This window comes from Cebidichthys violaceus, unplaced genomic scaffold (assembly GCF_023349555.1).
Source record: "Cebidichthys violaceus isolate CVI_PGR_0920_01 unplaced genomic scaffold, fCebVio1.0.p SCAF_10, whole genome shotgun sequence".
Lineage (NCBI taxonomy): Eukaryota > Metazoa > Chordata > Actinopteri > Perciformes > Stichaeidae > Cebidichthys > Cebidichthys violaceus.
This window is the reverse complement of record NW_027176263.1, coordinates 230,173-250,467: the sequence shown is the minus strand read 5'-3', so window position 1 is coordinate 250,467 and position 20,295 is coordinate 230,173. Positions and strand designations below refer to the sequence as shown.

General features: G+C 43.1%; 1 protein-coding gene across 6 annotated transcripts in view; it reads right to left on the bottom strand.

The window, feature by feature from the left end:
- Window positions 1-20,295, bottom strand: part of ccdc88ab (coiled-coil domain containing 88Ab) — a 64,901-nt gene extending 44,606 nt beyond the window's left edge. For all 6 annotated transcript variants that reach the window (XM_068719061.1, XM_068719032.1, XM_068719054.1 and 3 more), the window contains exons 1-3: window positions 19,638-20,295; window positions 19,412-19,512; window positions 7,717-7,825 (exon numbers count right to left, since the gene is read on the bottom strand). In XM_068719061.1, coding sequence (XP_068575162.1) covers window positions 7,717-7,825; window positions 19,412-19,512; window positions 19,638-19,700 — 273 coding nt within the window. In that variant the 5' untranslated portion in view covers window positions 19,701-20,295. The remainder of the gene's footprint in view (window positions 1-7,716; window positions 7,826-19,411; window positions 19,513-19,637) is intronic.

Genomic DNA, 20,295 nt, shown 5'->3' with positions numbered 1-20,295 from the left:
AGAACGAGCCATTAGTACCCGGTTCCTTTTGTTCTCTGCGGTTATCTATCGGCTAGAGTGCTTTTTACAACAAACCCCTGAGGCTGAACGAGTGGACTGGTTGATCCTGCTGCTCGTCTCAAAAGGTGGAGGCAGGTGGGCTGGGGAAGCCCGACCCCCCCCACCCTCCACCCCTCCACCCCAGGGCTCTGCTTCACACTGGAAAAGTTCACACACATGTCATTATATTAAATTTAAGTCCATGCAATTATTGCTCTCATATGAAGTGTGGTTGTTCCAGCTACTCTGATCTACTGTTTTCAATTAAGTTTAATAAACTTAATAGCTTCGTTGGACTCAACTCGCAGAGCGGCTTTGTTAATTGTTTTTTTGCATAGACGATTAAAACGGAAATGTGTTTACTTGCTACAACCTGGGTGTTACAATTAAAAAGTGGTAAATTTAAAATGGACTTCCTTTTATCCACATGTATCATAAAATGTGAGTACTGAAAGAAAACATTCAAACCACTAATTGTTTTGAATTCTAAGGCTGGATTTAATGTATTTTTTGGACATGCTCTAGTTCAGTGATGGAAAAGAAGAACCCAGCTTCCAGCTTCCCCTTAACACAGCAACTCTGCTAGTGCCTAAAAACAAAAACCCGCTTTCAGCATATGGGAACCTACTCTACATCATAACTGCTGCAAATTCCCCTTCACATGTACTCTCACTCACTCGGCACATGGACGGACAGAGTAGGTGCTTGCAGAAATGTATGCACACGCCGTGTTATTTTGGTAAGCCAACGTTCGGTTCCCACTCGAGGCTGTGATTATAGGATGTGACTGGTGAGTGGTTCTGGGTGTAAACGGGAACGCCACTCGACATGAAGGCCTTGAAAGCTCAAAAATCAGTGAAGATGTCTGTGTACAAATATGTCTCAGAATAAGTGAGTGTCTGTCTACAGTAAGCGGCCAACAAGACTGCCGACGGCAATAAATGACATTTGATAACAAGAATACTTCTCTTGTTTTAAAATCATAAAAGTACATAGCAGGGCTCGACAGTATGCGTTGCCAGTTTTGCCATTTTGAGAAATTGGCAACACATTCATAACTTATAATAATAATAATAACAGAAAACAACAGAACGTGCACCCAAGTCTCTTCAGCTGGATTTGATTTAGCTGTCTCAGCAGAATCAAGACAGATTGGAGGTCATCTCTGAAAGCAGAGATGATGGACAGGCAGATGTTGGTGTCACTTGAATGACCCACAATCCACCACTTCAATGCCGAAGGGCCAATAGATCTGTGGTGGAAATCAGCACAAAGATTTAAAAAAACTAAAATAAGGAAAGTGAGACAACGAAATGAATAACAGCTTAGAGCAGCTTAAATGAAGCATATGGCTAAAAGATATAGTCCTTATTAAAATAGTCAGAAACTTCATTACATTCGTCGTCATTTTCTTAAGTGATCCTGCAATTTTTTCTTATTTTGCTGCCAAACTTTACAAATAATCAAATCCAAGCACATGTACGCTTTTAAGAACAGAACCAAACACAACCAAGGGTTCAAAGCTTTAACTTTATTTATAATATTTATTTAAGTTTACTTCAGAATGTAACTACTCCTTAACTCTACTCCATTAAGAGATGTCTGACAGCCGGTGTGATTGTTCAAACCTAGCTAGCTAGCTAGCTGCTACGCCATCGTCGACAGGATATTCAGACTAGCTAGCATGTGAGTCTGCATGACAACACACATTGCGCCTGCAGCTACAAGCATATGCCCTAATAAACTGATTTGCCCATGACTGATGCTGAAAGGAGCAGCAAGACAAGAAGTCAAGAGGGAATTCCAGACTAACAAAACAAACATATATTAAAACATATTTACATATTTGTTTGCTTTGACTGGGTTCTGGTTGAAGGCAATACACATAACCGCTAGCTAGAGGCAAAAGCTGTAATAACAAGGATGGAAAAAAAAAAAAAAGTTCTCCATTTTTAGATTGAGTCAAAACCAAACAACCATACAGAATGTTGCAGCAGATTTTGCGCCTGTGTGTGAACGAGGGTAAAAGAGTGTACTTTGTGTGTTTGTGTTTCAGCTACACTCTGGCCCAGCAACAGAGCATCTTTGTGAGGCTTCAGTGAAGAAGGAAAAAACCCAAACCAGGCACCAGTCGAGCACGCTGGATTCTTCTTCATCTTATGAAATGAAAACTGACTTAATACGTTCTCAGGCTGGTTTCAACCTGGCCTATAAATGATAACTAATAAAACACATCAAGAGGGCCAGATAACCTATCCTTTACTACCTATTTTGAGAGCCTTGTCAAAGAACCTCGCAACGCCTCGAGGCCCGGCCTGCTCAGCATGAATGGTGCCCTCTGTCACCCTTTAAACCGTCAAAACAGAGCTCCCAGCTTTAAGTTTACGCCACACCCCAAACCAAAGCAGTGGCATGTAGAGGACAGACCTGCGCTTATTTCCAAAATGAACGTCTTTAGCTTTTTTTTGAGGTTGGGAGCAGAGAAAGATGTTGCTTTTAACTCCCCAACAGGGCTCAATAGATTACAATAAAACTAATCAAGATTACATAACATCAAAGGGAGTGTAAAGTACCCACATTTTTGTCACTGGAAAAAGGTTTTGCCACCCCATCCATTTGAATGCGTAGTTTTGACATTGAATGGCAACAGATGCTCTCCGAGCCTGGTTTTCATAAATCAGGACAAAGGGATTCACTAAGCAAGCTTTGAGAGAAGCGAGTAAAAGCACAAGGACTTTAGTTCAGCTGGCTGACGCTCCGTATTACACCCCGCTTAAGAATGCCAAACCAAGGCCACCAAATTAAAAAGGAGGCCCGGTATATATTTGGACTGACCACCAGAAAAATGAAACCTTCGTTTGACTCTGCTGTACAGAAATGACCAAGTATCCGGAAAAGTTAATATCCCACTCAGGAAACGGAAATGCGATAATTGCTAGCATGCACATTTACCCTCACTTACAGTTAGGAAATATGTTACTACAATCAACATGGCTGCTAATATGCAACATTAAAAATGCACAGTACTTAGACGAGTACACACACACACACACACACGCGCTTACAGCTGTTCAGCATTAATCTGTTCACCAGATTCTGAAGTCTGTCTAGACATTGACCTCCTCCTACACTATCTACTGTACCAGAATCACAACACAGACTTTGATCGCAGACACACACTTGAGCTCAGCCCCAGAGAGCGATGAAATGAAAACCATTACTATTGAAATTCTTGTCTTGCGTCAATTCACATTTCCCAGCCTCTTGCACAAAGTCGATCTTCATGGGATTCCCGTGTGGAAAATGACTGACACACACACACACACACACACACACAGAGCTAGGATTACATCTCATACAGAAGTCAAGGAGCAGGGAGGAGGAGTGAGAAAAATAGTGAAGGTAAGGGTTGGGGGAGGAAAGGGACAAAGGGAAGTCCCAGAAAACGTCCTCGACTGTCTACCGCCGATGGTTCAAGAAGGTTAATGAATTAGTCATCTCTTGACACCAGAAGAGCCTCAGGGAGGGAAGAAAGAGAGGAAGACTTTATTGAATCGGGGCCCTTGCTGACCTGCCAGACGCTCTAAATGAAATATAGAGCTTTTATAAAAGAGACAACATATCTATCTATGGACACCACTTCTAACTGGTAGCCTCCGGGTTAGACATCGACATTATGTGAGTGAATTCAGCCCCCGTTGACGCTTTACTTTTAGGTTTGTCCACTTATGCTCCATGAAGAAAACACATAATGACCATTTGCTCTGTTGACATACAGCGATATCCTTACCTAGAGTGGTTTCTAACCGATTCTGGGAAAATCTAATTAAAAAAGGGTCTCAAGCGAGATCAATTTATTGAATGAGAGGAAGCAACCAACCATACAAGGCTTCCACTCACTTCATATCCTCTGTCAAAGTGCTGAGCAGTACAATACATTAAGAACCATTCAGGTCCATTAACCTGGGACCTGAATGGTTCCGTGTTCGTCCGTATGGATCTGGAAATCTGAAACAAGTAACCGACAGAACAACCACAGGAAAAGGAGACTACTACAAACCATATATCAAAGAACATTTTCCTCCTCATTACCCCAATAAGAACCGGCTCCTTTTGATTCTAAAGCAGAAACTGTGTGTGAGTGGGTACAGGGTTTCCCACAGGATTTTGAGAGACTGTGGTGGGTGGACCTCAGACCCTCTTGGGGGGGGGGGCCCTGGGGCACGCTCACCCGGAAGAAAATCTTGTACATTTTAAAACTAAATGCATGAATCTGCTGCACTTTGACAGCAAGATTAAGACTCTATAAAGAACTTTGTACTCTTGTAAAAGATGTTGTCTCTAGTAGCGGTGGTGTACTCAAGTAGTGTACTTAAGTGCAATTTTGAGGTACTTTACTTGAGTATTTCCATTTCATGTAACCTTATATTTCCCCACACAAATGCATGCAGGTCGGCTACAAACTCCTCATGGTTTTGTTTCTCGTCGACTGAGCATACAACCATTAGAGGACGGACCGTCTCTACTCGTCTCTCACACTTGCTCTCCTACTTAGTGGTCTTGCATTTTTAAGCCATCCTCTGAGTATTACTAATCCGAGTCAGTCTCTTTACTTTGATTAAATACACACTATCCACCCTCTTGACACTTTTAGTTAATTAGCAGCTGCAACGATCGCAGCAGTAAAATAACAACTTAATGTCTACTACTTGTAAATCAAAGAGAGAGGGAGTTAAAGGGAACTACGCGAAAGAACTGAGAAAACTCAAGGAGCAAACAATCAAGAGGGTCTCATGGCTTTTTATGTCATCCAAACTCTTAGTCGTGAAATACTGATACCCCCATGCGAACAAGCCACTGATTCTTTTTCTAAGAACCACATTGTGATACAGTCTGACTTTAGTCTAAATTACGGTGTAAATATCAATTCCGTGGGTTGTTAAGGGCCTTAAAGGCCATAAAGGGGGCAGAAAAACACACAGCAAGGAGGGCAGTAGGCATCTGTGTAGGGAATATTTAGCCTGTAGGTGGTCTATGTGAGGCAGAGCCTGCAGACACAAGTGGCTGAACAATAGTGAGACCAGGAGGTCAACAGAGCGATGCAGCGACAAACAGAGAAGATTAATGAAACACCATAGACGAACAAGTGTTTCCTTGTTGCCTTACAATGTCCTCCAAAGCAAAAACAACTCTGAATAGAATGGGTTAAATGCCCCCAAAACATGCAAACACTGCACTTCTTGCTCTGCATTTAGATCTCCAAAACAGCACCCGTTTACTCACAAATGCTAAGTTGAGGTATCGGGCCGATACCGACTCAAATAGTTGGATCAGGTATCCTGACAATGGGCCAATCTGGTGTTGGATATCATCATTTTAATAAATAACAATTCAGCACATTTATATCTATGCATTTTTTTGTTACTTTTTGTTTTACAAAGTAAGGAAAACCATGTTTAATCATGCCTTATACATAAATCAATAAGCTGAATGCCTCACTGAGTGGAAGTGACAGGGATCGTTCTTTCTGCTATCGGATCGGTACTCGGTATCGACAGTTACCCAAAGCCCAGATATCAGTATCTGTATTGGGACTGAAAAAGTTGCATCAGGCGTACCTACTCCTCAACTAAAAATAGATGAGAAACCTCACTTTGAATTGAAATATTTGGCGACAGAAGCTGACTCAACTTTTAGATAAAACAATGATTTGATTCAGTAAAACTTAAAAAAGTAATTTAAAAAAAAATGAAATGAAAAGGTAAATAGATTTTACAATGTTTTTACAAAGTTTACAATGTAAACATCGTTTTGTTAGCAAAAAAAAATATTTCATATTTTCAGTAATGGTTACCTTTTTGACAGAAAAGGTGGGTATATTGCAGTAAAATGCTGGATTCAGGATGAAAGAGATGTGAGTACGTCCTGTCGCTAGCTGAGTCACAAAGATGTTCCTAGTTTATGTCTTCAACCCTTCCCATCATCTCATCATCCAGCTGGTCGCTACTTAACTCCAGCAGCCACCGATAATAACACTGCTGTCCATTAGAGGCCTAGTGGGGCTTTTGTCGGCTTATAACGTCAAAGTCTACACAATAGGCTGATTGTTTAAATAAGATGGTGAGTAATTAACAGGATGTTTAAGACCAAGGCAAACTAGACCTAACAAAGCAATTATCCAACCAGTGACACTCTTCTTATGACTTCTGGGGCTAAATGTAAGAAGGAACCTCAGACACAGAAAGATCAGAATAAAGAACAATCTAAACACGTCAAAACAACAAGAACTATTTAGTCTTATTCAGGTACTATCAATTTACAAAAAAAAAAATTGACATCCAACCAAAAGTAGACCTTAATATACTGTCTCAATTTCATCCTGAATAATACTAAATTAGGTGATAAGTAAGTCCCCTGAGGATATGGGTCACAGTCCTGAGTCTGAGGTGTCTCTGTCGGTGTGTCTGCTTGGACATAGACATTCCTAAATTTACTGCACTGTCGCAACAGCATGCTGGGTCACGCTCGATTCCTGTTCATCATAAACACGGTTCAGACACTGTTGCAGCAACTTAATGAATCATATTATGTCTGGATCGTTTCAATCCGCTAAACTCACAGGTTTCACAATTAGATTAACATTTACACACAGTTAAGAACTGACACTGCATTTAAGCAACACTGTGTGATAGCAGATAGAAGAAAAGAAAAAAAAGAAACTAAACATTTCAAGTAGAAAGAACTGAACAATTGTAACAGCTGACTACTTGTATATCAATGCATTACTCCCTCCTGTATTTACAGAGTTCCACATGTGATCGTATCACCACAAAAAAAGTGTGGGGCTCATTTTCTGATATGTTGTTATCAAGGAGCTCATCTTTCCTCCATCTTTAACTCCCCCTCACATCCTCCACCACTTTCTCTTTAAAGTCTTGATTATTTCCTTTTGGTAAATGCTAAGATTAACTGTGGGGGACAGAGTTAACCAACTGTGCGCAGCAGGAAACACAGACAGAACATAAGATAAGACTTCACCACATGTGACTGTGTGCTTCTATCACCCTCACATCCCTCTGAATAAAGCTTCTACGTCTGTCTTGTAATGCTGTGAGCTGCTTTTTGTAGTTTCACTCTCTTTTTTTTCGGGGGACACCTTAGACAAACTAAAGCTGATTCATCAGGTCATGAAATAAAAACAGAAAAGTAATTGTATTGACTGATATATCACAGTATGCGGGAGAGGCAGATCAGTGGCTTCATGCGTTTCACATTCCTCATGTTTCTGTATATTTACTGGGACCTCTCTGGCATCTGGATGAGGGAGTCACGATACCACATCATACGCAGTCACACATGTACAAATATATCTCTGTCTATACTGCCAAGTGAAATCTGGCATGTGCGTGTGTGGACGCATATAATTCTGTGTGTGTGTGCGAGTGAAAGCTGTGTTGTCTGCTTGGATTTTTTTTTTTTTTTACTGTAACCCGAGGGGTAAAAACCCCCCCGTTTGAACGCAGACCACCCTGGTTCAGGCATAAGTGAACACGGAAACCAAGCTTTACTTGGCAAAAAACAGTTCGCTACCTCCATTGTAACTTGAACACCATCCAAGCAAAAAGAGGAACAGGTGATATCTGACTCTGCAGCTTGTTGAGCAGAGAGGAATCTTACCTGATAGTAGGCTTTAATCTGCCTGATGAGAATAGAGAGGTTCTGGATGCGCAGCGTGGGGTCATTGTTCACCTTCTTGTTGGTCCTCTGCACCGTGGCCTTAGGATTTCTGTGGGGAGAAAAATGGCAGCATGTGTCACTGGGTTGCTGTTTGACACCATGTTGTTCTATGAGATGGCTCCAGTGAGTGTTTGGCTAAAATCATTAGCAGCACAGTGATAATGGACCCTTGTCCAAGCAGGGTCAGTGACACAACCGTGTGAAAGAAAACACAGACGCGTCCAAAGACTGTCTGTTAAAGCCAATTCAAACATCTCTATGTGGCATTTAAATGTTCAGGCTGCATTGTCATTGCTTTGAAATTCTACAACAGACCATCTGTAGACTGCGCTTCAAACTACTGAGAAAGATTTAATTAGCCCAGTAAAGGGAGCATGTATTTCTGTAATTCTGACCATGACCTCCATTTCATCTGTCGGAATCAAAGAGAAGAGGTTTTCTTCTCGGTGCTCGCAGGATACAGAGCCTGTGTCTTCATCCGACTGTGTGTTGCCCAAGGGACATTAAAAAGGAGCATGCACGACGACGGATGCTATCACGAGTGTCAACATGTTTTAGTGAGCCTCGGAGACATTCCACAAACTCACCTCCCCAGTTGCTGTTATCTAACAATCCACACTGCTATTTTGCATATCTGTGGTGATTACTTAAAAACACCAAACCTCATTTCATCTCAAAACCTTGTCAGACCACAGTTATTGGCATGTTAATTGGTGGAACTAATTGACGCAGAGAGGTGAGTTTCCGGAGCAATTTTGTGTCTTTCTGTCTCTTTGGATGCTCAACATGCCATCTGCCAGTCACATGGTCAGTACTCATCAGAAATCCATGCATTTATCAATTACTTTACAACGTTTTAAGTTTAGAATTAACCCGTCAGGGCTTCTAAACTGCTACCTTTGACAGCATGAATTGTGTTCATTAAAAAAGTTGTAGAAATGGCAGTTTTTGTATGCTTACAAGTTAAAAGTTAAACAGACTAATGCTATGCAAGACATGTGGCCTTAACGCAATAACTACTGATCCCCTGAGGGAAATTCCTATTTCATAGACTCCCACTTCCAAGAACAGAGGTGGTGACAAAGCAGCACCACAAGAGCCGATACGGTTTCACCAAGTAGCAGGGAGACGCTTTGAAATCCACACGCTGTCATACGTTGCAGGCTTCAAATATCTGTGTAAGGCACAGAAGTCCTGTTACATTCATAGGTAAATGGAATCCAGCACAACTGACTAATATTTGAAAGATTACACAGTAAAATATCAAGATGAACATCACTTGTATATCTATTTGAACAAATATGTTTTTACAAAATTCAAACGGTGCATGCATTTGACTAAGGTTGGAAATTAGCACCAACCACCAGCCTGTAAAACTGGTAAAGTGGCTCCTAGATTTGTTTCACTCAATCTTTTAAGTAGCTGGTAGATTTTGGAATACACCAGCAACAGTGGCAGGTGGACAAAAAAGTTAATCTCCAGCTCATTTTTAATGATTTTTTTCTCACCAATAGGCGACCTTGCTAACCTATCATTAACCGTTAACCGACAACCTCAGTGCCTTGCATGCAGAGGGTGCTGCGGTTGAAGTGTCTAACAAGCCGCTCAGCAGCAACGATAAACTGCAGTGTGTATTCGCAAAACAGGCAACTGAGTCCCCGGTTCACCCGCCCGGGAGAGTTAGCAGCCACAATGTTACGTGCATTGTTGTGGATACATGCGAACACTTCCCCAGTAGGCCTCCATCCAATCAATTCGTTTAGCTGCGAGCTTGTCAGCTGTGTGTCTGCCTGACTTACTCTGTCAGGGTTTCCACCCGTTTATTCTAAGCCTGGCGTAACGCTAGCGAGTGTCTGGTCGAGAGAACAAGCGTGCGTGACGATGAGTATGAAGTTAGCAGCAGCGTTAGACATGTGAACGTAGCGGTGCAGTGTGTGTACAGTTTATAAGTGAATAAAGTCCTCAAGATGTCAAAAGCATCCTTCGTCTACCATGCATCAAGCCCAAGAGGAAAAAGTAGTCAAATCTCCCCCACATCCCTAAAAAAAAAAAAAAAAAACTACCCTGTCATTAATTCATAATACATTTGCCTTGGGATTGTCTGGGAAAACAACACTTCTCGTGTTCTTGATATTTGTAGAGCTTCACACCACCAGTACTAAAAGGGCAGCTCTCTTTTTCGTGATATGTACTTCAGACTTTAAAGCATAGATCCCATGACCTATATATGAGGGTCAACATGCTCTAAGTAGGGGGGAGGAGAGTCCTGGCTGCTTGTGAATGTATGCATGCATGCAGTGTGTAGCACATGTGTAGTCATGCATGTGTGTGTGTGTGTGTGTGTGCATGTCTGCATCTGCGCTCTAGCACTCCAGAATAGCATGTCTATATGGGTGCATGGAGCTCAATCCTGAAAAAACATTAAGACGGTATATAAATCAGGATTTTTCTATTTTTTTTATCGTCTGTCTTGCTCTGTTTGAGTGAAGAGGTCAAAGGTGAAGGATTCTTTATCTTCCTGAAGGACGTTCAGCTCGGTGGATGCTTGCAGTCACGGGGGACTTCTGCTTGAATGGCTCTTCCTAATGACTTTACCATAGTGCTGCTCTGTTTCTGATTACACATAGATATATTTCATATAAAACCAAACCATATGAACCCGTCCTATACCCAGAAATATAAATATCCCAAATTCCCAGCAATCATTTTGATAAAATTCACATTTTGATGACAAAAAGACTGTGCTGCCGAACATCACTGTGCTCATTGGAATATGTATTTAATGCTGTAGTTGCTTAACTCATATTCTAATATAATAATAAGCTAATTGTGCTACACAAAGAACAAGGGCAGAATGTCTTTCTCCTAAGTCAACCGGCTGCAGTGTGGATGTGTTAATTAGTCTTTTGATCAGCCTCCGCCCTGATACACACACACACACACACACACACACACACACACACACACACACACACACACACACACACACACACACACACACACACACACACACACACACACACACACACACACACCATCATCATGCTAATCAGGAGGACACAGGGTTCTTTTTAATACTGGTCTAAATGAACAGTCATGTGACCTCCCCCATCTCCCCCCTCCACACACACACGCAGCCCCTTTGGAGGTCCATAGTAGGGGGTCTATTTAACCCGTTAATTAAGAAGCACAGGAGGCTGTAATCCTGTCAGGGCGAGGAGGGCGATGTGGTGAATGAGGTGCGTGTGTGTGTGTGTGTGTGTGTGTGTGTGTGTGTGTGTGTGCCTGTCAGACAGAGAAAGAGATTGAAAGATAGAAAAACAAAAAAAAAGGGGTTGCCCAGTCATACATTCCTTCACCATCAGTCAGCCAAGAACATGGCGGCCACAACAATATAACCCTGACTACTACTCACAGTACATGCCTTGTTTTTTTGGGCTCTGGTGCCACACATGCGAGCACGCGACATGCCGACAGCCCCTGTGGATCGGCAGACGACTAAACACAGGGACTTAGAACGGTAACGGAGGTCAAACATCCCGCTTATTGCCTCCCTCCCTGTTCCTGCTGATACAGTAAACCTACAGCTTTAAATAGACAAATACATTAGGTAGGCAGAAAGCCAACTAAAGAGCCAGCGAGGCAGACAACTAGCGAGCCAGTCGGCCAGACGGCCAGTCAATAAGCCGGTCCGTCGGTGCTGTCGATGGGCACTGCAGCCTTATGTAGAGCCTAGGGCCACTGCGCTTTCTCCTCTCATCTCCTGCCTTTGATTGGCCGGGTAGGTTGGAGAGTAGTGTTAACCTATATATGACAGGCTACATTACAGTCAGCATGGGCAGCCAGGCACACACACACACACACACACACAATCACACGCACACACAAAGTAGGCTAAATGCACACACACACACAAAGAAAGCAATGCAGGCTTCATTTGGCCACGTGTTGGGGATAGAGCTTATGAGCTGTACTGTCCAAACACAGCAGGGGAGTGTGTGTTTGTGACCGTGTGAGTGTGTGTGAGAGACAGAGATGCACAAACACACACACACACACACACACACACACACACACACACACACACACACACACACACACACACACACACACACACACACACACACACACACAGAAAGCAGCTACAGAAAGAGGAATCTGGGGGGTGAGCAGTTATTAGCAGCCACGCTAATGTTAGCAGTCCAGTTCAGGGCAATTCTGTGGCTCTGTTTCTGTAACATCGTCATTAAAAACGAAAACTTGTCTGAGAGGAACAGGAGTAGTCATCCACTCACAACAAACTAGAACATGAAATCTAAAATGTCAAACTTACAACATTTGAACCAGTGTGCCCCTCAGAACATACACTTCACTCAATTACGCAGATCAACATCTTACTTAACTTAAAACATTTACATGCCTTGTAGAAACACTACTAACCCAACAAGCAATACGTTCTCATTAATTAGTTGTTTGTGAAGTTTCCCTAGTAGCTGACAGGCCATATGATATAAGACTGGGAAAAATAATGAACATATTGAATGAGTTTATAGAATTTCAAATAGTACCATCCCACATCACTCTGTGACGTGCACATGGCAGGAGTTGGCTAATTCAGGAGAGTGATGAGTGATAAAGCTCGGTAAATCAACAAGCACGATAACTTGGTTTGAATGTTTACACGGCAGTTCCAATAACTGGAATTCAGCCTTAATCTTGTTAAAATCAAATCTTGTTACCCGAGTGCATGTTAACGCGCTGACCGCCTTTCCAAATGGAAGCTTGAGAGCACAGTAAGCACAAACAGGCAACGAGCATAGCCAGTAACTAGTGAAGAATCAAGCAACGACCTCAGAACATCAGACGCTACGATGGCACCATCCTTCTACTTCCGAAGAAGGCGGTAATGCATATTTAACATACCAAATAAAAAAAAAGGAACCATCGGTTTGCGATGGGAAGATATTACAAAACATAACACGTTAGTGTTGCAGCCAGGTTTGCCAATATTATACATTTTGCTATGATGCAGAGTCGAACCCTGAATCACAGATGACCGCATCCCACTTAGTCACCCCCCACCCCACCCCAGCCTTTTCCCATGAGAACGGAAATGTATAAAAAGCCCAGTGAGGACCTGACTTGGTATGTGGCTCTCATCACCCTATACTTCCTCGTCTTGGCTTCTCATGGGCTCGTTTCTCTCCTGTCTTTGTCTTTCTGTTTCCACAGGGCCCCTTCCCATTCCTCGGCTCTGCCGTTGTATCCATAGGGACTGCAGCTAAACTCCTTCCTGCCATACTGGATGTGATCTGATGCATTGCTTTGTGCTGGTTACATTAAAATGCAATAAAAATGTCTCAAACAATGGGTAAAATTGCTTGCATCATAATGGCTTACCAAGTAAACCAAACAATCCCTTTTACTGTAACAACACTGTCATGCCACACTCACTTCTCTGCTGAGTTCCTCTTTTTTTTAACTGAAGTGATCACTGATTAATTCTACTGTGCTGGTAATTCTCAATGTTAAGCTGCTGTTAATGAACAACTCAACACTTCCTGCAGATGCTTCACAGCAAAAAAAAGTCTTCCAGGGAACAGAAGGGATTTTGCCCCCTGAGCTACTGAGGGGTTTGTAACATGAAGCAGATGGAGGAAGTGTTGAGTTTGCATTAACGGCAAACAGCAGCAACAGCTAAAATTAACCAATTCTCGAACAAGATCTCGGGTTAAACGGTAATATATGCCATTACCTGACAGATGGTGAAACCCCAACTAATCCTGAGAATGCATTGCTTTAAATGCCGATCCCAGTAAAACCAGTCCGATTCTGAAATGCTAGGGCGGAGAAACCTGCGCTTAAAATCCTAAAATGGTCCACGTGGGGTTTAGCATGTCCTTGGCTGTGGGATGTGGAGTGCCTCACATTAACACAGCCTTGTTAAAAGGCCTGTCCTGTCAAGGTCACAGCTGCTGCTTCCTGTCTGACTTGATATACATCCTCCTTCTAGACCGACACAGCGAAGACGGCATGACACAAGCATGATTATGTGAGACGACAGATTGATGTGTGATTCCACACTTTGATGAGGAGGGCAGGAGACCCCCACAGTCCAGGACGCAGCAGTGGGAGAAGGGAACAGACTGAACACCCCAGCAGCAGCTCTGCCTGCCTCTTTTCTCTAGTCCAGCTGGAATCTCAAATATGTCTGCTGTACCTAGCCCCAGAGAAAGCAACAAAGGCTTCGACATGCTGCTCAAAGAAAACAGAGGAGGAAGAGGGGGAGAGAGAGAGAGAGAGAGAGAGAGAGAGAGAGAGAGAGAGAGAGAGAGAGAGAGAGAGAGAGAGAGAGAGAGAGAGGTGAGGCATGGACAGACGAGCAGACAGAGATGAAGGAAATGACTCCAGCAGGAGGAGCGGAGGGGGAAAGAGCTAAAAGGTACAGTAGCAGTAGGTGTTGAGACATGATGAAAAAAGAGGGATGACAGAAAGAGGGAGATGAATTAGATGACAGGGGGAAGAGAGACAAACAAGATGAGCGTCATGGCAGTTTTCTAGAATCCAAGGTAACGTCTTCCAATGTCTGGTTTAATCCATCGGTCCAAAACCCAAAGATATTTTACTTAAATGACTAAAAGAATTAGTAATCTGCTACATTTGAGAAGCTGGAACCAGCACATTTCTGGTATTTTTGCTCAAAAATGAACTTAATAGCTTTCATTAACTTATCAATTAATTGCTGCAGCTCTAATGGTATCAGACGAATACAAGGGAGAAAGGAAAGGAAAGGAAGAGTGGGAGAGTTATTCTAAAACGGCATATTGAAGATCCTTAATGAATTTCATTCATTATGATCATGTCATTTTCTTAATTACAGTAGGTCTAAAAGGGCAACATAAACAGGAGTTTGTTCAAGGTAGGATACTGAAAAAGATGAATGTACTTTGGTCTGTTTGTGGCCATTTCTAGATTCTGCCTGTAATAAACAAACATTGCCAGATGGTTGGTAACCTCAGAATATTAAGTCAGAGCAACAAAGCCATAAAAAGCAGAGCATGAGCAGAATGTAGCCTCCATATGTTAGTACAACAATAACCAGAGAAACGATGCATCTGATAGCCTACAACAAAAGACCAACTGGGTCCAGGGCTAAAACCAAACACTCGTCATTCAGCACCGAGACTCTTCCACAGAGCCCATTGGCCGAGTGGTTTGTGTATGCACGACGTGTCGAAAAGCCAATTCTGTCATGAAAGGAAGCGATGACAGGCGCAGCGAGGACATCCTGTGAATATGAGCCGACAAAGGGAAATTACCGTAAAGTGGCCTTGAGAGAAAAAACGGTTTTCAAATCTGCATTCAGTATTAATAGATTCATATTCGCTGACTCATAGGTTTACTTCTTCATGGTAGACAACCACTAGAAAGCACCGTGAGAATGAAAAGATGAAAAATGTTACCTTCATTTTTTTTTACACTCTGATTCCCATGTGTGCAGCCAGCCAGACAGACAGAGCGACAGACATGAACGGATCTGTCCGAACACTCGAGCCAACAGAAATTAACCAGACCAACATGCGTGACGGCATTCTTTTCATAATCCACGTTTTATCTCTCTATACTTGCACTTAATCCCTCAAACTAGCAAACAATCAGTTTTCAGACTGATTTCCAGGGTCACACAACTTTGCAGTGCAAGTTTAAAAAAAAAATATGGCAAATGATATGTAAAAAAATCATGTAAGACTCATCAAATGTCTGCAATTATTAGTGCTACTACTGCTATTATGACTCTCATATGTATCAAATCTGTCATATGCTAGGGTTATATGTACATATTGTAAAGCCCTCTGTGGAAAATTTGTGACATTGCGCTATACAAATAAGATTAAATTGACTCAAATCTCCTTTTTTATTCTGGTCTGTGTCTATCTCAGTCCCGACAGCCCGCAGAGGACAGACTGACGGGTTCACTGAACAGGCCGATGAGTCAGCACGGGTCTACAACGGAGGATTCAACTGGACAGTTGTCACTCTGAAAAAACTTTAATTGCCCCCTCTTGCTGAGCGGGAAAAAACTAATTGGTTTGACAGCCCGGAGGAGGCAATCTAATTGGCTAGGTAATGTCAGTCACAAGAGGGCGGGGGGAGGGGGGTGGGGGAGGTGCCATCTGGGTGTCAGCAAACCGTTAGATAATCCTGGGGTCTCTCTCTTCTTCTCCTTCTACGCTCTCCCATGCTGTTTCGATGACAACTGCTGCCAGGCTGTCTGCCATGTCGGCACTAAAGCCGCGCAGAGACGTGCACACAGCAACGCTACAGCTTACACTACAACAGCTGACATCACCAGCAAAAATGTTAAACGCTCAAGTTTCTCCAGCCAGAGGACTGTTCGTGTGAGTTTGTGAGAGGAAAACGATTTTTAGGGTAAATCAATTGAACCATGTTAAACAATATACTAATGCGTTTAGTCTTTGGAGTTTTATCCTTGTTTCCTAGCAGCAGAGAACATTTTATTAAATATTAGTGCTGAACTCTAATTGTTATTTTTTTCAGTGTAAACAGTACTGACTGGAGGTAACAGCAGCGGAGCCTTTTTTTTTTTTTTTTTTTTTGCAGGAAATGATCAAACCCAAGCAGGGAAATGCCAACCCAACATTTACTACGAAATATCTCAAGCTGTCAGAGCAGAGGGGGTGAGAATAAACAGAGTGAGTAAGTGAGAGTGTGTTTTGTAGGAAGCCAGAGAACTGGAATGAATACAAGCCCCCCGTTAATCATCGCCTACAGTCCCTCAAAGAAGTTGGAAAACTTTCCTGTGGTTTAGCTACTTTTAATGAGTAACAGTGTAAGAGAGAGAGATGATGAGAGGGAATCAGGCATTTCTAAACACTCATGTAATGCTTCCAGCCAGCACACAGCAAGAAATGTGAATAAACTTGAGGTCTGTTTCAACTACATTTCTGTCTTTTAATACTAATGATGAATTCATGCACAGATACCGAAGGTTAGCAATGCAATCCTGGTATGGGATCAGTACTCGGTATTGACTGATACTCAAAGCCCAGGTATCTTTATCGGGACTAAAACAGTCAGATTGGTGCATCCCCCAATATTACGTTTTTAAAAAATAGAACAAAGCGCATGTCTTTGAGGAAGGCCATCATCTAAAACTCCCTGCAATTGTGGCTTAGGTGCATATATTTTAGCTTATTATACCGTGTATTTCAGCTCAGCGCAGCTTACTGGACGTGAGCATGTGGTGCTGGTAAAAGTGGGAGAGGCAGACAAAAAAGCAGTCTCACCAACGTAACGTCTGACCGACACTGTAGGCCTTTTGTGTGGGAGGGTGGCTGGGCAAGACGACTACCAACAGCTGCCTCAGTCCAAAAGAAAAATGCACAGAAGAAAATGGAAAAAAAAAAAAAAAAAAAAAACATCCACAGATACACATACTCCCACGTAGACACAGAGAAGCCCCACAGAAGAGCACACACACACACACACACACACACACACACACAAACATAAACAGAGCTGGCAGTGACTGGCAATCCCCGACATCCTGTCAGGCGATCACTAAGCCAGTCACAGTTCATTTCAGCTCCACGCTGGCTGCTCCGTACAGGAGCACTCCACACCCACCCACCCACCCACCCACCCACCCACCCACCCACACACACACACACACACACACACACACACACACACACACACACACACACACACACACACACACACACACACACACACACACACACAAAGTTCCCGTCCAGCTCATTCCACTTATCTGCAGACAGAAATCCTACCGAGTGCCTGTTGCCAAACATCTCGGTCTTGATATGTAGATCTGAGACGTTGCCATGTGGCAAACCGCGGCTTGAATTTAGTTGTTTTGGGTTTTTTTGCATGTCGCCCTCTTGCTCTTTCTTTGTGTATCTTTGCTGCTGTGTTTAAGGTTTTCAACCAGTTTGGAAAAATAATTTTCTGTCTCTCACGCTTCCAGCCCTTCCCCCTCGTATCCTTCCGGTTGCTTCCCGCTATACAATCTCCCAAAGGGGGGAAAATGCTCTAAAAATACTGATGACTTGTTAATCGTTTTGAAGAGGCCGTGCGTGGAAGAGGAAAGACGACCTTGTCCGACTGAACCTGCAATGGCCTCCTTCAACACCTTTCTGTTTTGAAGGATTCCTGTGAGAGTAGAGACACAGCCTGGAGGAGGAGTAGGAGGAGGACACACGAGCATGGGAAAGAGAGGTCGAAGCGGTAGTTGAAACCTGAAGGTAGGGTTAGGTCGAGGACAGGGGACGAGGGCGGAGCGGGAGGAAGAGGACACCAACCAGAGACAGGAAAAGGCCAGTCGGAGTTAATCAGCTCCTCATGCACAACACAGCTACAGCTTAACCCTTCGAAAAAAAAATTCACTCTGAATACACTGAGGTACACTCTGCACATGTAGAAATACAGAGACACAAATACAGAGACACACTTGTGCAGAAGACAAGCGTCCCCTCACAGAGAAAGTTCTAAAAATCAAACCTTGGAATACAAGAGACACTGAAGTGACACAAGAAGTTGGGCTATGAAACTACATTATAATCTCTTCTGAGGTGAAAATCAATTCCACTGGGAGCAAGCAAAAAGGCGGAGTAAATGCTGACAGTGTAGAGTGTGGCATTAGTGGAAAATATGGAGAAAAAAATTGCCCTGCAAGCAGGAAGTAGCAGCCCTAAGCCAGACAAAGGAATGGAAAGCTGTCTGCTGCCGTGCTATACGTTAGGAGGTGACTGGAAATCTAATGCCTCATCTTCTCCAGCACCCCCCCCCACCCCATCTTAAAGAGAGCTGCCAAAGCATCCACTTCCCATTTACTTGAGTAACAACAAACATGTGTCCGTGCTGGCCTGCCACATTAATGAAGGATGTGCATCGCTGTGTAATCTGCAAACAGATTCTGCACTGCTTCCAGTGTCTGTCCGCTTAAGGCTACTATTTCTAGTTTCTAATCTGCAGCACAGCGGGAAACGTGAGCTCTGCAGCTTCCGGGAGCGATGCGTCTCCCCCAGAGTCAGCTGCAGATGACAGTCTTCTGCGACTGGAAGAAAAACACACACACACACACACACACACACACACACACACACACACACACACACAAGGCTACTGGAGGTTGTGGAGCTGCTTGCTGCCTCCTTGCAGCACGGATGCTTGTGAGAGCAAACAGACACAGCTCCAAGGGACGCTGACAATAACTGTCTGCAAAGATTTTTTGACAGTGTGACCCATGTTTGGCCCCAATACAAGGTCCCTTTTGTGCGTAGCCTACATTCACTTCAGCAGACAATTTCCAAGTGCTGGACAGGAGGCTGGAGCTCTTGAAGAAATGCTTAATTTGGTCATGTGGGGATGACCACACTAAAGGCCCCAGGGTGTCATTTGTTGTCTCACGTCCACTCCCAAAGAGCAAGCAAAAACGACATATATTATATATATATATCCAACTATTAATAGTGACTACTACATCATGCAAGTTGTTGAGGTGTATACATCATGCATTTGAGATCCCAAAGCAAAAGGTCTGCATGCTCTTATATGACCAATCCTGGTGTAGGGGACATTTCAGATTACTTACATCTCGAGCATTATCTCGTTCAGGTAAATCCCATCCACTAATTCAATATATTCCGATAATTGGGTGCCATCGGTCAAAGTCGCCTGCCCGACTGTCTTCACCTGCAAAATAAATGGGACAACGCGAAGAGGTATTAAGACAATCAATAAACACTTTAAAAAGAAATGAGTGGGGTGTTTAATGAGTGAGCTTAATACACATGTGAATAGAGAATCAGGGCGCTCACCCAGCAGACCAGAGGCGTGAGCATAAACTGCTCCAGCAAAGGCGTGAAAACCTCGCTTTCCATATTTTTACCAGGGAGACTGGCGCCGTTTTAAAAAAGAAAAGTGCGCTCCCGAGGAGAAATATGCGTTTGTTTTGACTCCACTCATGTAGTTGATTCAATTAAATCGACGCTCATTTTGGCCACTCAAAAAAACCGGCTCCGTGGTTTCTCTGGAGATATTCGAGGAGGTGTGGGGGGGGGGGGGGGGGGGGGGAGAAAAAAATTAATCCACAATCTTCTCGACACGACACAGCTGTTTCAGATGCCAGCGGCTGGGCTTGGCTACCTCATCTGAAGGAGAGTTAATTACATTTTTTTTTGTTTAAGCCATTAGCTAAAGATATTCTCTATTTCTAACATGCGCTACCTGACCTGAGACAGGTATGGTTGTATGCTGGCTTTGGAGGAAGAAGAAAAAGGATCTCACAGAGGCTAATAACGTTAAGAGAAATATTCCTCCGGCATGATTAAATAAAGGAAAATATCCGGTGCAGGAGAGAGAGAAAAAAAAAAGTCCAGAATTTTTAGTTCCTGTTTTCAAAATCGTTTGTTTACTCCTCAAAAATGGACTGTGGAGTAATTTGTGAACCGGTTACTGGTCTCTCCTCCCTGTCTG